We start from the raw sequence: 17011 nt of genomic DNA, 5'->3' as shown, positions 1-17011 counted from the left end.
TATTTGTTAAGAGCTCTAAGGGTTTTAGTTTAAGGTGAGACCTCTATTGCAATCCCAAAGGGCAGGAATCCATTATAATATAGGAGGAGGTCCATATTAGGCCACACACCGGGGAGAGAGGATATATCATTGCTGCCTTAATAAATGTCACTCAGGACTGTCCGGCTAACCTTGCCCCATGAGAATTTCCAACAATCTTACAGTTAAACCAGGCAAAGATGTGACCAACCTTGGACTTGGGACAGAAAACCCTGGTTTCATTCTGTCCTAGTCTGTTGATATATCAGTGTGGAAGTTCCCGCTAAAAGACAGCTGGAAAGGAGAACAATAAACTCTAATCTCATCAACTTTGATGCATGTGCAGACAGACTCCAGAATGGCAGAGGGGCGATGGAGATCTGGAACTTGCAGTGTCTCCTGGTTTTGTCCCTTTGGTTAGAAGCAGGTGTTCTCGTTAGACTGAGCCATGGTCTGCTGTTTAACAGCATTAGATTAAGATTACTGACAAATCTGCCCACCCTCTTCTTTAAGAGGCTCTTCCCAGCTGTGTCACATATACAGTAGTCCCATCCAGACCATTCATAGATAGGACTTAATCAGAACGATTTCTGATCCTGGCATTCGAGCCTCCTGTGATTATTGTGTCCCCTTGAAAATAGGCATTGAAGATATGTCAGAAAACCACTAAATACTGGGACCAGGCATCTAACCTGCCCACGTGTACCTTGTCATCACAGCTGTTGATTATCTAATAGGACTCTTTGAGAGGAAGTCATCGGGAGCTGTACATGTACTCTTTCTAATGTTTACCAAGTAGTGTCACTGTATCCCCATTTTAGAAATGAGACTGAGGAGTAATTTTTTTTCAAAGATTTATTTATTTATCACCCCCCCCCCCATTGTGTGCTCTCTGCGTCCATTCACTGTGCGTTCTTCTGTGTCTGCTTGTATTCTCATCAGGCGGTACTGAGGATCTGTGTCTCTTTTTGTTGTATCATATCACTGCATCAGCTCCCCATGTATGTGGCACCACTCCTGGGTGGGCTGTGATATCGCGTGGGGTAGTCTCCTTGCACAGGGGCCACTCATTGCATGGGGGGCACCCCTGCATGGGCCAGCACTCCTTGCACGCAGCAGCACTGCACATGGAACAGTGCACCACATGAGCCAGGAGGCCCTGAATAGTGAGCCCTTGGACCCTCCTATATGGTAAGTGGGCGCTCTATCTGTTGAGCCACATCCGCTTCCCCCTGAGGACTAATTTGTCCACTATCACCCAGACGGTAAGAGGCAGAGCAAGGATTGCCTGAACCCTATGGGTGACTGGCCTTCCACCACAATGCCCTCTGCCTCTGTTATTCCAGAACATATCTAAGTGGTAAAATACTGTTGCCCCCTTCTCAGGAAATCAAATACGGATGGGAGGAGTAAGTTCTTTTATTCATACAAAAATACAGACAGTGAAGGAGAGAGACAAATGAACAAGCTGCTGAGTGTGGGAACCAGGGGGAGCAGAGAGACACCTAACCCCAGCCAAAAGGACCAGGAGTCACTTCCTGATGTGAGCAGATAAGTTGAGACTTGAAGAACAAGAAGGAATCATACCCAAGGAATAACAATGATAACAATAGCAACAACAATAATAGCCCTCACATCCACAGTGCTAGCCCTGTATGAGAAGTAGACTTCTATGAGCACTTCGCACACGTGGACCTTTAGTTAGTCCTCACAGCCCTTTGAGGTGGGCCCCCCTCTCTCCCTGTTTTACACATAAGGAACTGACGCCTAAAGAAGTTGTTATCCTGACCAAGGCCACACGGCTGGTAACTGGCAGAGCCTATACAGGAGTGCAGGCGGTCTGGCTAAGAGCCCTTGCTTTTTACCAGCGTGTCTCAGGCAGAAGGGCAGGTGCACCACATGAGCCAGGGAGGTAACCCTGTGCCACAAGAGACATGAGAACCAGCTGGTCAGAGAGTCTCCCAGGCAGCTCCAGAGGTGGCCCGCATGGCGAGAATGAGGGCAGTATGTCTGCACTCGCTACCCTCGGGTCGAGCTCTGGGAGAACGACCCGCTTGCATTTGCCATACCTGTACCCAATAATTCCAGACACAGGGACATGTAGCACACAGCCACCCAGGCTACCCTGAACGCTGCCCCACTCTCACAGCCCCTGATGTCTTCCCCTTACAAGACTTCACGAACCCCTTTCACCGTTTTCAGACTCCCAGTTTCTACAAATGACCTCAGCAGCCGTTGGAGGTCCAAAATTACATGGTATTTTTTAAAGTTCATGTTTCTCCCAAAAAGTTTCCTATTTTTCAAATACCAAGCATGATTTTATGAGCAAAGCAAATTATACCCTATGCCTTCTAGATAACTATATGCTCTACAATAGTGCTCTCACCTTGGTGCGTCAAGAAGAAAAAGGGTAGCTATTTGTAAGTTTGCATAGAAAGAGATGTATTATAACTTGTATATGCATAGAAAAAATCTGGAATGGGAAATATGCCAATTTGACAGTGTTTCTTTCTAGGGGTGTGATTATATTGGTTAAAACACATTTTTGTTTTGTATTCATTTTTCTATAACCGTCTTGTATTACTTACATAATTAAAACAATAAAAATTAAACAAGGATTTACAGGGACAAAGAGGAAGCCCAGTCTCTGTCATCAGAGGCGTTCTCTCGGGGGGCAGGCATCTGCCCTCCATTTCAGCCTCTGCCTAGGTTGGTTGTGGCCTTCAGGGTTGTGAATCCTCTTTTTCCAACACATATTTAAAGATTTATTTATTTCTTCCCACCCCCTCATTGTTTGCAGTTGCCGTGTCTGTTCATCATCTTTGTTTCTTTAGGAGGCACTGGGAACCAAACCTGGGACCTCCGATGTGGAAGGGAGTTGCCTAATCGCTTGACCCTTCTCTGTTCCCTGCTTTGTTGTGTCTCTTGTTGTGTCATCTTGTCATATCAGCTCACTGCACCTGCCCACTGCTCCAGCTTGCCATCCTGCTCATCCACTTTGGGAGGCACTGGGAATCTCTGCTCCCTGCTTTTATTGGGTCTCTCATTATCTTTTTCCTCTTACATCTCTTGTTGTGTCATCCTGTTGTGTCAGCTTGCCATGCCTGCCTGTCACGCCAGTTCACTGTCTTCTTTAGGAGGCACTGGGAACTGAACCTTGGACCTCCCATATGGTAGGTGGGAACCCCGTCGTTTTAGCCACATCCGCTTCCCCCCAGTGCATATTTAAACTTTTACCACAGACAGCTGCCACGTTGTGATCACCTAAATGTGGGACCTCCAAGAAATTCCTACTATGTTTTCCTTTCCCTAGATCAAATTTGGATCCCTTCAACCAGTACACAGAAGACCAGATTTGGGATGCCCTAGAAAGGACACACATGAAAGAATGTGTAAGTAAAGAAAAAAGAACTGAGGAGAGCTTTGCTCAAATTCCGAATATAAATTCCAATTTCATATTTGAAATGGAGACTGACATAGAAGATGTGGGTCCTCACCCACTTGATCATCACACCTGTACTTATTCTAGAAGAATTATTAGCTAATAATTCTTTCATCTGTTTCAGAATGAAACAGATTTTTCTTCCTGGATTTTGACAAAATTTTGGTTTTTACCCTTCCAATCTTTGCCTCCTTTCTCCCTAGATTGCTCAGCTACCTCTGAAACTTGAATCTGAAGTGATGGAGAATGGGGACAACTTCTCAGTGGGAGAAAGGCAGCTCCTGTGCGTGGCAAGAGCCTTGCTCCGTCACTGTAAGGTGAAGCAGTGTGATGGGAGGTGGGGGCCGTGGGAAGAATCAGAAAGTGGCCTCCCCCTGCAGCGCCAGGGTCCCCAGTCTTCTGGCTCTAGCCCAGCAGCACTCTAAGGGCACTCCCAGAGGAGTTTCTAATTTAACCTCAACAGGGGTTAAGTCCAAGGGGTGTTTTTGTTTTTAACTTCCCTAAACTGTCAGTTTCCAAGGACTCCTTTTGTTTGTAGCCAAGGAACAGTTGGAACACTGGTAAGCATAGATTTTAAAACTGCAAGAAACATCCAAGTCATCTAATCTGGTCCCGTCATTTTACAAACAGCAGAGGAGAGATCCAGAAAGATTAATGTGTGAGTTCAGAATTGTAGATCAAGTAGGGGCAAGTATTTTAATAAATCAGTGCTATACACATATCCTTTTATTTGTGGAAATCAAGGCAAACATGGATTTGAAGTTATATCAATTCTAAGCAAAATGGTATTTTGTACCTCCTTAGAAACATTTGATATACAATCTAAATTATGAAATACATCTTAGTAAAATCTAGATTACCCAGAATGCTTAAGGAATTTATTGGATCCCTCTTTCTCCTCTGTTTCCCTGGCAGATACTGATTTTAGATGAAGCCACGGCTGCCATGGACACAGAGACAGACTTACTGATTCAAGAGACCATCCGAGAAGCATTTGCAGACTGCACCATGCTGACCATTGCCCATCGCCTACATACAGTTCTCGGCTCTGACAGGATTATGGTGCTGGCCCAGGGACAGGTGTGCAACCCTCTGGGGACCTTGGCTGGCATATGGCCTTGTATGGGAGGAAAACTGGCCCCTGGCAGGAATGGACTGATTGCTCTCTTAGCACCATTTCTGAACATTCCAATAAGCCACCATAGCAACTTTTCTGGACAGCCCTCCCAATCGAGATTAGATCAGAGGCATTATTACTGGATTCTCACTTTGCTTTGCTATTTTTTCTTTTCTTGTCTATAAATGTGACATTTTGAGGTCAGAGTGTGCATGTACTTAGTAATTCTTTCATATACACGAGAATTACAAGGCACAGCACAAGGGCAGCAGTAAGACCAGCTGCCCAGTGTTTACTTTGTGCAATTATATATTGGTGCCCAGCTTATTATCCAGCTGTTCCAAACCCTAGCCCAGCTTTTTTAATTTCCCCCTTCTCTCTGGCAGGTTCCATTGGCTCTAGACAACTGTGTATCTCCTAAGCTTTTTTGCCTGTGTTTTTACACATGCTATTCCATCTACTTAAAATGCTGTTTCTCCTTTATCCCTCTGCCACCTACCTGCTTCAACCTGCCTGTCCCTCAAGAAGTGCCAAAGTTTCTTGAAATCCTCTGATTGCCACAGCCTTCTGCAACCTCATCTGTACCTTTCCTGTAGTGTTCCTGCCTCATCTGACAGTGATCTTTGTACATGTCCTGCCTCCCCTACTGGACCATACACTCCCTAAGGACAGGGGTCATACCTCTTCATCGGCAGGCTCCCAGCAGTGCTCAGTACTACAGGTTTTTGCACCTAGAAGTTTTTAAGTAAATTTATGTTGACCAAGTAACTTCTTTGTGTGCCCCTGGTATGGAAGTAAATTAATGATTTGGTAGAAATAACAAGCTTCTTATAATGGGTAATTTGTCTTCTGTTGTTAAAAATAATGGCTACTGTAATAGCTGCTATTACCGAATGCTTATTGTGTTCCAGGCACTGTACTAAATGCTTTACATATACTCTCTTTTTTTTTCTTTCCCTCCCCCCACCCCCACCCCTGTTGTCTGCTCTCTGTGTCCATTCGCTGTGCATTCTTCTGTGACCGACTTTATCCTTATCAGAGTTACCTGGAATCTGTGTTTCTTTTTGTTTCGTCATCTTGTGTGTCAGCTCTCCATGTGTGTGGTGCCATTCCTGGGCAGGCTGCACATCCTTTCATGCTGGGCAGCTCTCCTTACGGGGTGCACTCCTTGTGCATGGGGCTCCCTTACACGGGGGACACCCCTGCGTGGCAGGGCACTCCTTGCGCGCATCAGCACTGCGCATGGGCCAGCTCCACACGGGTCAAGGAGTCCCAGGGTTTGAACCACGAACCTCTCATGTGGTAGAAAGACACCCTAACCACTGGGCCAAGTCCGCTTCCCTACATATACTCTCAGTATATCACCATCACAACTGAGAAAGATACAGAAATCATTTACTCTGCTTTCCGAATGAAGGGACCATGGGTCAGGGACCTGGGCCTTAACCTGTCTCTGGCTCACAGGAAGTGGAAGAGTCAGGTTTCAACTCAGACCAGTGACTCCAAAGCCAGTGCTCTTCACCACCACACTGCACTGTGTCTGCTTGTGGTGAAATAATGAAAAAACCATTTAACAGGGCAGGTTCAGCCCAGGCTTCAGAGCTCTAAAATTGAATCTGAGAGAATATAGGGGTTAGTGATTTTCCTCCTCATCTTGAAAATATTTTAACTTTTCGTTACTATCTTTGCATTTTGCTAAAGGTTTACTGATATTCTGATGCATTAGATCAACAGAACTACTAGTCAGTAGATAGGTACTAAAAAGAACATAATTATAAGATACAAGGGACCGTGAACACCTTTTTTTTCCTAAAGACACAAATCCAGACCCTGTGTTTCTGTGGTGCTTTGATATTGTTTTGGAATGAGGAGTGATAGGCCGTTAGTGAGGGACCCTATCCTTCCCTTCCCTTAATTTTTTTTTTTTGTTAATTAAAATTTCTTTGTGATTTTAGGAAAAGTTAGAAAACATAAAGCATAAAGGCAAAAAAACATAAAAGTCATTAACTCCCTAAAGATAATCATTACCAATACATTGACTCACCCCTGCTACTGTTTTTCATGCCTGTATATACCAGACTCTAATGGCTAGGATGCTTTCTGCTGCAGGTAACAGAGTGCCAGAGTCCAAGAGGCTGAGACGGCATGGCAGGGGGCAGGGGGTGGCCACCCCAGGGTCAGTGAATTCAGCAGCTCAGCAATATCAGGTTCTGACTCATCTTCCAGATGTTCTTACCTTTCCCCTCGTGGTGCAGGATGTCTGCTCTAGGCCCAGACATCAGATCCTCACACACCTTAGTACAAAGGACGGACACTTTCTCTTCATGCCTCTCCTTCCATCAGGCAGGACAGCCTTTCTCGCAGTGTTCCAGTAGACTACCCCTTACATCTCCATGGCCAAGGTTATGTCCCACGCCTTTGACCTGCAGCAAAGGAGTGTGGGAAAGTGAGCATCTATCATGGGAGACAGGTTCTGCCAATCTGTCATTCAACTTCCACTGCAAGATGATTTTCAATGACTGCACAGAAATCTATCAGATGAATGGATAAAGTTGATTCTTTACTCATTTCCTTTTTTTCCTGAGCTGTTCTTTTCCATCTTAGATCAGCTTGCACAATAAGATGACGTTTGTCTGGTATGCCCCTGATTGGAGCTGCAGTGTTTTCCCCTACTGTTTATACATCCTTTTTTGACTTATTCCTGTATAGTAGAAATGTCCGAAGTTGAAATAATTGGGATTCATATGAAGGGGTTCTTTCTTTCTGACCTTTTCCTTAGACCCTGGTTAGTTAAAACAAACAGGAAAAACATTTGGGCATGTTAGGGCCAGTTGAATTGTCATCCTGCTGCCATCCTCAGGGTGCTCTGGGATTTACCTCCCTTCCTAAGCAGTGGATCCTCCGAATCACCCTAAGTTCCTGAGTCACATCCTAATATGGTCCTCTTCTTTTGCAGGTGGTGGAGTTTGACACCCCATCGGTCCTCCTGTCCAATGACAGTTCCCGGTTCTATGCCATGTTCGCTGCTGCAGAGAACAAGGTCGCTGTCAAGGGCTAACTCCTCCCCTCTAGGAATCTTTTTCTTTGGAGCATTGCCATTCCTTGCCTGGGGCCGGCCCCTCATTGTTTCCTCCTGCAGAGAAACCTTGCCTTTCCCAATTTTATCTTTCGCACAGCAGTTCAGGATTGGCTTGTGTATTTCACTTTTAGGGAGAGTCATATTTTGATTATTGTATTTATTCCATATTCATGTAAACAAAATTTAGTTTTTGTTCTTAATTGCACTCTAAAAGGTTCAGGGAACCGTTATTATAAATGTATCAGAGGCCTATAATGAAGCTTTATACGTCTAGCTATATCTATATATACTTCTGTAAATAGCCTATATTTACAGTGAGAAACGTAAGCTGTTTATTTTATATTAAAATAAGCACTGTGCTAATAACAGTGCAGATTCCTTTCTATCATTTTTGTACAGTTTGCGGTACTAGAGATCTGGTTTTGCTATTAGACTGTCAGAAGGGTAGCATTTTGCTCTTCTCCAGCTGGTTGTTTCACAGTGCCAGGTTTTTGGGGTGCCCAAAAGGAATAAGTGTGGCAATAGTGGGCCCTTCAGCAGCCCCCTCTGCTGCCTCCCCACAGCCACTCCAGGGGCTACACAAAGGGTGGGGCCGACAAAGACCATGCAGAGTATGTGAATTCTCAGGGCTCCTGCTTTCTGTCCTGTTGTCGCTTCACTGTCTTTGTCTAGAGAGCAGCAGGCAAAGCCCCAGACCCCTCTCACTCCCTCCATCAGGAATGAAAAGCACAGAAACATTCCTCGGAGAAGAGGAGTTTCTTTCCTGCCTTCCTCTTTCTGCTGCTGTTTCTAAACAAGAATCAGTCTGTTCCGAGTGTCCCACTGCCTCAGGTTCCTAACGCTGGCCACTGCACAGAGCTGCCCGGCTCCTAGACCCGCTGGTTCCAAACCCTGGAGCCAGCCGCTGCTTTCTAGGTGGTCCTTGTTCATCTGCCTGTTCCCCCGCCTCCACAGTGCAGTGACAGGGTTCAGGACTCGGTGGGTCTGTTTTCCTTTCTCACTGCAGTTGTCGCACAGTCTCTCTCTCCAAAGTCTGCAGCTTTAAGCAGCTCTTGCTAATCAGTGTCTCACACTGGCATAGAAGTTTTTTGTACTGTAAAGAGACCTACCTCAGGTTGCTGATTGCTGTGTGGTTCAGTGTGTCTCCGCAAACCCTCTTTGTGCTGTGGGGCGGGTAGCTCAGGTGGGTTGAATGGTCAGCGTTGCATGTCGTGACCAACTAGACATTCTGTCGCCTTAGCATGTTTGCTAAACACCTTGTGGAAGCAAAAATCTGGAAAAAGTAAATAAAATTATTTTGGATTTTGTACAATGCTTGGTATGTAAAAGTAGTTCTCTGGGAAGGGAGCAAGATGCCTTTGAAGGTCTGGGGAGTAGTTACATCTGGTAAGGACCAGTGGCAGAGCTGCTTCGTTCTAAGGGGAATGGATCCAAAATGCCTGGAAATATCTAAAGTAGCCTTTAGTCCCTACAGTCTGTGTCCCTAGGTGGAGAGTGGGAAAGAGGAATGGTTATCGTGAGGTGGGTGGTCTGGTGAAATACATTTGAAATAAATGGTTTTTGAGGGTTCTCAGCAATTCAAACAATATAATTGCCCTTTGAGCTGATTCATACAGATTAACCCCTTAAGAATTAAGTGCCCATTCAAAAGGGGACTCATTCTAAGGTTCTGAGTGTACTATGTTGATTGCAGCCAGCAAGCTTTTAAACAGTTTGATATTGTCTCTACTGACCATCAATGGAAGTCATATTTTAAACTCCACCTTTTGGTAAGTTGCTGTCTTGAAAATTCAGGGTTTAGTGCTAAAGTTAAATTTTCATTTCCAGTTGTCAAATTTCAGGTACTCGTGAGCCACATGTGGCCTGCAGCCACTGTATTGGACAGCACAGCTATCGACTATTCTCATCATCACAGAAAGTTCTGTTGCACAGCACTAATCTAAACAAATAACCACTTTATCCGTCCCTGGATTTACCTCCAAGAAGAACAAGGCCAGCAGGAGGAGCCACTTTGCAGTCTTGCCATTCAAGCTCTGGGACCTATGGCATAAACTTCCTTTCAATTCTGTTCTCTCATCTCTTGGTTCTACTCCCACCTCTTTCATCCCGCTTTGCCTGCGTGGACAGAGACATACGCCTGACTTTTTCCCACTCCCTTTGCTCTCCTTGGGTGCGTCCTTTCCCTCACACCAATACCCAAGACAGGCCCTCAGTTGTGGGCTCAGCCCTCCTCAGCATTGGTCCCAGCTGGCTGCCGCACGCCCCCACTGGCCTCTCCCAGACGCCTCAGACAGCCTCTAGAGCTCCAACTGTGCTCCTTGTCCCGGGTCACTGGCTTCCTGCTTTTTCACGCGTGAATCCTTTAATCCATCTTTCATTCTCCTTCCCCTTCCTCCCAAATTCAGTCATCTCCAGGGCCCCATGCCTCACCATCCACCCCACTACCCCCTGTCCTAGTTCAGGCCCACCCCCCTCCATTTTGATATTTTAGTTACAGCCTCTTAACTGGTCTCTGCTGCAGTGTTCCTTTCTGAACCATTGTATATACTGCCGCCAAAATATAGACCAGAAACAAAGTTGGGTCCAATACTTCACTGTCCAGAAATCTTCAGAGCATTGTTGCCTGCAGGATGGTCTATGTACTTAGCTCTGTGGTCGAGGTCATCCAGTATCTAACTCCGACCCTTCGTTTCTACTAAACATTTTGAAAACAGGCCATATGTTGTCACACCTTGATGCCTTTGCTGTTTTCCCAGCCAGAATTCCTTGGCCCTCTTTAGCCAAACAAATTCATATTTTTCTTTTAAACCTCAGTTCAAGCACTGTCTCCTTATAGTGGATTGAACAGTGTCTCTCCAAAATCCATCTCCACCAGGAACCTTACTTGGAAGTAGAGTCTTTGTAGATGTAATTAAGATGAGGTCGCACTGGGTGAAGGTGGGCCCTAAACCCAAAGACTGGAGTCCTCAGAAGAAGAGGTGAGGACACAGGGAGGAGGGCTGTGGGGAGGTGCAGGCAGAGCCTTCAGAGCAAGAGGGAGCTGCCAAACCGTGGCTTCCGACTAGTGCCCTCCAGAACTGAGAGACAGTAAATTGCTGTAGTATTAAACTACCCGGCTTGTGGAAATTCGTTATAGCAGCCTTGGAAACTACATACTCCTCCACAAAGCCTTTCTCTCTCAACCAAATTTCTCTATTACTTTGCTTACACATTTTTTGTAAGGTTTATTTTATTTTTCTTTGCATATCATCACTAATTATTTTCCTGTCAGTTTCTCTCCATGAATGTAACCTTCTTGAAAGCAGTAAATCACCTTATTTTTGTATACCTCATAATCTCTGGCGTAAGTATTATGTCTTACATATAGTAGGTCCTTAATAAGTAACACTGTTCTGCTGATTTTTATACTATAGCTTTCAGGTAAATGCTCAGTGAATATTTGCTAATATAAATCAGAGTTGTAGACTTTCATTGTGGTATGGCAAAAAGAAATTTGATTGCTTCAAAGAGACAAATCACTAAGGAAAAGAATACTTTACATGACATGACATCAAGAAAAATAGGGAAAAAATGCCCAGTATTTAGGGCACAGTAGCTTTCCTACCCCTTGCCTGATTGAGCACCTAAAAATAGGGCATAGCATTGAAAGCAGATGAGTCACAGAGGGGCACAGAAAGGCTCTGATAACTGGGACCTTCTCTGGGACTGACGTTTATCCTCACTATTACAGGCCACATTTTTTAGAACATTTTTTCTGATTATAAAAGTAATGCATGGGCAGAACCACGAGGAGTGGGGCATGCCCAGGCTGCTAGGGATGGAGCTCCCGGGTTCTTAGGAGCCATGCAGCCTGGGCCGGGCCCTTTCCCACTCCACCACTGGGATGGTGGACCTGGCGGCCATGGTGTGGCGGAAGAGGTGGGTGCTCGCCCTGGTCTTAAGGGTCTCGCTCATCTACCTCGTCGCCAGCACCTTCAAGCAGGAGGAAAGCGCAGTGAGAGATTGGAATCTTCTCCTGGTTCAAGGCCATGGTCAACCCATTCCCTGGAAGTGCAGTTTAACCTGGGCAATAGCAGTCAAGCAGGTAATCAGTGCTGTAGCTCCACTCAAGGGAAGCACGTCATCACGGATGAACTAGAAAGGAAGGAGTGCAGGTGAATGGCTGCTGTCGTGTCCTGTCCTAGCACAAAGCAATACTGCTGCAATGGCTGCTTGTCCAGCGGCTGCTGCGGCACCTATGAGTACTGCATCTCCTGCTGCCTCTAGCCCAGCAAGCCACTTCCTGGAGCACTTCCTCAGCTGGGCAACAGTGGCATTCCAGAACCTCTTCTTGGCAGTGGAAGATCACTTTGAATTGTGCCTGGCAAAATGCAGAATCTCATCTCAGAGTGTGCAGCAGGAGAACATCTATAGGACCCCATACCAAGTACTGCTGTGGCGCAAGCCCTTCTGAGCTCTTCCCTGCCTGATGAGCGCAGAAGACTTAAAAGGCCAGAAGAGGCCCTGCTGAAGAACTGCCAGCCGGAAGCCAGACTTCAGCATTCAGACTAGTGCACGGGTCAGAGGACAAAGGCCTTGTGGGAAACTACTTCTCATGCTGTACTCTGGCTGCACTCATTGCCCAGGACTTAACCAGCTGAAACTGTTCTGTAAAACAACATGGAAAGTCCAACTATTCACATTCACAGAAGACAAAACCACAGACCAAACTTTGGGTGGTTGATTCCTGGATGGCACAACTGGCGTTCCTGTGGGGGAGCTGTGACTTCTGTTCTCCAGGTGTCAAGGGCCAAGTTTTTACTAACTGTTCTGATCTGGGCCCTTTTACTGTAAAATTATTTATTAGATTTCACTGGAGTAGTGAGAAAGTGATAATGTTTGTGTAGGAAAATGCCTTGGCTTTCTAGTTGACTGTATTCAAGGAAATTATTTTTATAGTTGTAATTGTTCTTGTTTTCTTGTGTTCTTGAGTTTCGTTAGTTAAATTATCCTTTTGCCCAGATAAAATGTTTTGTCTCTTAGAACACAGATTTTCTCTCTAGGGGGGCTAGTTTTGTTTTTGTTTTAACATTGTCTTTAGGAGTAGGCCCTGAACACCAAGGAATTAACCGTATCCTGACAACAAAAAATTACCTGAAAAGTCAGACACTGTTCCATTCTAATTCTGTGCAAAATTTCTAGCAGTTGGCACCATGTGCACACAGGTCATTTTCTAGTAGTATTCAAATATGCTTGTATACCTATGTGAGAGAATGGTTTAACCAGAAATTCTGGCTTACTGCCCTGGAGGACTCAGTGTTCTCATTTCCTCTGAAATTGCATGTGTTCTACTCAGCCATAGTACAAAGGGAGCTTCAGGAAAATCATGGGCCTCCTCATCCCCTTGTCCTCTTGGAGAAACCAGTGTTAAGTCAGTTCTTAAATGGAGATACATTAGCAGCTTGCTGTATGTATTTGTTCTTTATTGCTTTCAGCTTCTGTAAAATAATAGATGCAAACGCTTAGTTTCCCAATGATTTGCAATTTGAATAGTTCTAGTTTATGTTTAAAAAGAAAGAAAACCCAACTGTGATGGTAGATTTCATGTGTCAACTTGTATAGGTTATGGTGTCCAGATATTTGGTCAAGCAAGCACTAGCCTGGCACTAGTCTGATTGTTACCCTAAGAGTATTTCATGGATTTGAGTCATTTGAACCTATGGCTAACTACATCTGCAATCAACTAAGGTGACAGCCTTCACTTGAGGGAAGTCTCATCTAACCAGCTGAAGGTCTCAAAAGGAGAAGTATGATTTCAACTGTCAGAAGGAAGAATTTTCTTCTCTACTTCAGCCAACCAGGTTCTCCTGGGGAATTCATGGAAAACCTTCATCCAAGTTCCCAGCTGTGGCCTGGGACTTGCCCATCCTTACAAGTCCTGGAAGGACACTGATTTTTTAACACTTTAAAAATATATACTAGGGCACTGATTAATATAAAAATAAAACTACACCACTTTTCTAGCATCGTTTCCTAGGGAAAGTTACTTAGCCTTTGCATCTGTAAAATGGACATTGTAATGCCAACCTCTCAGAGTTGTTGCAGGTCCATGCAATCGACGCTGGTTTTCCTGCAAACTTTTCCCTTTCTTGATCCCATGAAAATGAGCCAGGGTCAAAAAGGGGCCAAGAGACACTGTAAAGAAGAATATACCTTGTCCCCTTGCTTAGGTAAGAATTTTTTTTTTTTAATGTGTGTTTATGTTTTGCTTTAACTGCAACTATTTAGTGTTGATTTTGACTACTATACTTGTTCTCCCCAAAAGTCAACATTTTCAAACTATGTATTGACCTTGGCCCATTTTCATTCCAGCTGGGTGCTTGCCTTGCCCTGCCTTGTGGACTGTTGGCTTTCTTAGAGAATAAAATGTCAAGTAGTGGCTTTTTTTTGTTTTTAATTCTTAAATTAAAAAAATTTTTTTACAAACACTCCTTCTTTTTCTACCCCTCCCCTGGTAACCTCTAATTTACTTTCTATCTCTGTGAATTTGCTATTTCTTATCATCTCTTATAAATGATATCATGCAATTTTTGTCCTTACATGTCTAGCTTATTACACTAAGCATAATGTATTCAGAGTTCTTCTATGTTGCAGCAGGTCTCATAACTCATTTTTTCTTATGGCCGAATAATTGAAAAATGTGTATGGAGCACATTTTGTTAATCCATTCATTTGTTTATAAACACTTGGGTTGTTTCCAGCTTTTGGCTGTTGTCAATAATGCTGTTATAACATTGGTGTACAAGAATCTGTGACCCTGTTTTCACTATCTTTTGTGTATATATAGATATGAGGTTGCTAGGTCAAATTGTAATTGTATGTTTAACTTTTTGAGGAACTGCCATGTCACTTTCCACAGTGGTTACACCATTTTACATTCACACCAACAATACACTAGAGTTCCAATTTCTCCACATCCTCGCCCACACTTATTTTTCCATTTTAAAAAGAGTAGCCATTTTTGTGGGTACAAAGTGGTATATAATTGTGGTTTTAATGTGCCTTTCCCTGTTGGCTAATGACATCGAGCATCTTTTCATGTCTTAATTGGTGATCTGTATATCTTCTCTAAAGAAATGTCTATTAAAGTCCTTTGCCCATTAAAAAAAAAAGTAATGCATGCTTATGGCACAAAATTTAGAAAACATAAAAAGGTACAAAGCAGGAACCAAAAATTGCTTACATCCCTATTGTGACACAGTGTATTTTCCAAAGATGGCTGCAACAGTATCTCTCTTCTCACATGCACTTTGGCAAAGTGATCCTGCCACTTTCCTATCAAGAGGTATAGTATACTTCTCTGCCATCTTGAATCTGAGTTGGCCCTGTGATGACTTTGATCAATGAAATATGGTGGAACTGATACTGTGCTAGTTCTGCACAAAGTCCTTAATGCAGCATAGCAGCTCACACTTCCTGCCTTCAGGAAGCCAGATGCCATGTAAACAGTACCACCATGATCTTAAGACTACTATACTGTGAGAAGTACTAGCCACATGGGGAGACCTGGAGAGTGAGATACTGTATAGAGTGAGGTCACGGAGTACAAAGGCACCAGGCATGGGCGTGAAGAGCCATTTTGGAAGTGGAACCTCCAACCTGGCCATCCCAGCAGATGCCACCTAGATCAGAGATATACCACTGAGCTGAGCCTTTCCCAAATCCCTGGGCCAAATAAAATTGCATCTTATTTATTGCTTATTCTCCCACTAGAATATAAACTCCATGAGGGCAGGGATTTTAAAAATTTACTACTGTAATATGAGTTCCTAAAAAAAGTGCCTGCCATGTCATATACTAGGGGCTCAATAAATAATTTTCAAATAAAACAAATACATGAATCTTTACAAGGAAATGCTACTTTTTAATTTTTTCAATTTAATTGTATTTTTTCTACTATTTTATTTTTTTAAAGATTTATTTATTTATTTCTCTCCCCTTCTCCCCACCCCCACCCCGGTTGTCTGTTCTCTGTGTCTATTTGCTGCGTCTTCTTTTTCCGCTTCTGTTGTCAGCGGCATGGGAATCTGTGTTTCTTTTTGTTGTATCATCTTGTTGTGTCAGCTCTCTGTTTGCACGGCACCATTCCGGGGCAGGCTGCATTTTCTTTTGTGCTGGGCGGCTCTCCTTATAGGGCGCACTCCTTGCGCATGGGGCTCCCCTACACGGGGGACACCCCTGCGTGGCACGGTACTCCTTGCGTGCATCAGCACTGCGCGTGGGCCAGCTCCACATGGGTCAAGGAGGCCCGGGGTTTGAACCGCAGACCTCCCATGTGGTAGACGGACGCCCTAACCACTGGGCCAAGTCTGCCACCCTTTTTCTAGTATTTCAGATTGCTACTTTAAAAATCATGTTTTTGAAGATCATCTAATGACATGAAAAATGTTCATACTTCTGAGATCATACGAACTGTCTATGTAAGTTATCCCAATTTAAAAAAAAAAAATCAGTCTATGAATAAAGCTGTTATGCATTTAGAAAAAAAAACCTGGAAATATAGAGATCAAATTCTTAACAGTGGTTGTGTCTTTTGTAAGGTGTGATTAAGATGCATTTCTGGGAAGCAAATGGGTCTCAAGCAAATGGGGCTTAAGCGAATGGGCTCCTGTCTACCATATAGGAGGTCCAGGGTTTGATACCCAGAGCCTCCTGGTGAGGGTGAGCTGGCCCATGTGGTGAGCTGGCCCACGCAGAGTGCCAGCTCACGTGGAGTGCTGCCCCATGCAGGAGTGCTGCCCTGCTCAGGAGTACCAGCCAATACAGAGAACTGACAAAACAAGATGACGCAACAAAAAGAGACACAGAGGAGAGACAGTAAGAAACGTAGCAGAACAGGGAGCTGAGGTGGTGCAAGAGAATGATCGCCTCTCTCCCACTCTGGAAGGTTCCAGGATCGGTTCCTGGAGCTGCCTAAAGAGAATACAAACAGATGCAGAAGAAAACACAGCGAATGAACACAAAGAGCAGACAGTGGAGGGAGGGGGGAGAAATAAATAATAAAATGTTTTAAAAAGATGCATTTCCACTCTCTACATTTCTGCACTTATGTGCTATTTGGATTTCTAAGAAAAATGCGTATTTGATAATTTAAAAATATATAATACAAAATAAAATATAAATGCTTAGTAAGGCTAGCAATATGCTATTGGCTGTTTCTGGGGATGGGTGTTCCAGTAGTGCTGTGTAACTACCCCAAAATGTAGCAATTTACAGTAACATTTTATTTGGCCCAGGGATTTGGGAAAGGCTCAGCTCAGTGGTATATCTCTGATCTAGGTGGCATCTGCTGGGATGGCCAGGTTGGAGGTTCCAC

The 17011-nt window shown here is 44.2% G+C and overlaps 1 protein-coding gene and 1 pseudogene across 1 annotated transcript in view; both read left to right on the top strand.

Annotated features, from left to right (window-relative positions):
- The window catches only part of ABCC5 (ATP binding cassette subfamily C member 5), an 88660-nt gene extending 79692 nt beyond the window's left edge, over nt 1-8968 (top strand). The window contains exons 27-30 of the mRNA XM_004464585.5: nt 3332-3410; nt 3664-3777; nt 4376-4540; nt 7534-8968. Of these exons, the coding sequence (XP_004464642.1) occupies nt 3332-3410; nt 3664-3777; nt 4376-4540; nt 7534-7635 (460 nt within the window). The 3' untranslated portion in view covers nt 7636-8968. The remainder of the gene's footprint in view (nt 1-3331; nt 3411-3663; nt 3778-4375; nt 4541-7533) is intronic.
- An 87-nt stretch (nt 8969-9055) lies between these two features.
- Nucleotides 9056-16213, top strand: LOC101438325 (SREBP regulating gene protein pseudogene; annotated as a pseudogene).
- The last annotated feature ends 798 nt before the right edge of the window (nt 16214-17011 follow it).

Source organism: Dasypus novemcinctus, chromosome 4, assembly GCF_030445035.2.
Source record: "Dasypus novemcinctus isolate mDasNov1 chromosome 4, mDasNov1.1.hap2, whole genome shotgun sequence".
NCBI lineage: Eukaryota > Metazoa > Chordata > Mammalia > Cingulata > Dasypodidae > Dasypus > Dasypus novemcinctus.
The sequence above is the reverse complement of the archived record's forward strand: the minus strand, read 5'-3'. Positions and strand labels throughout refer to the sequence as shown.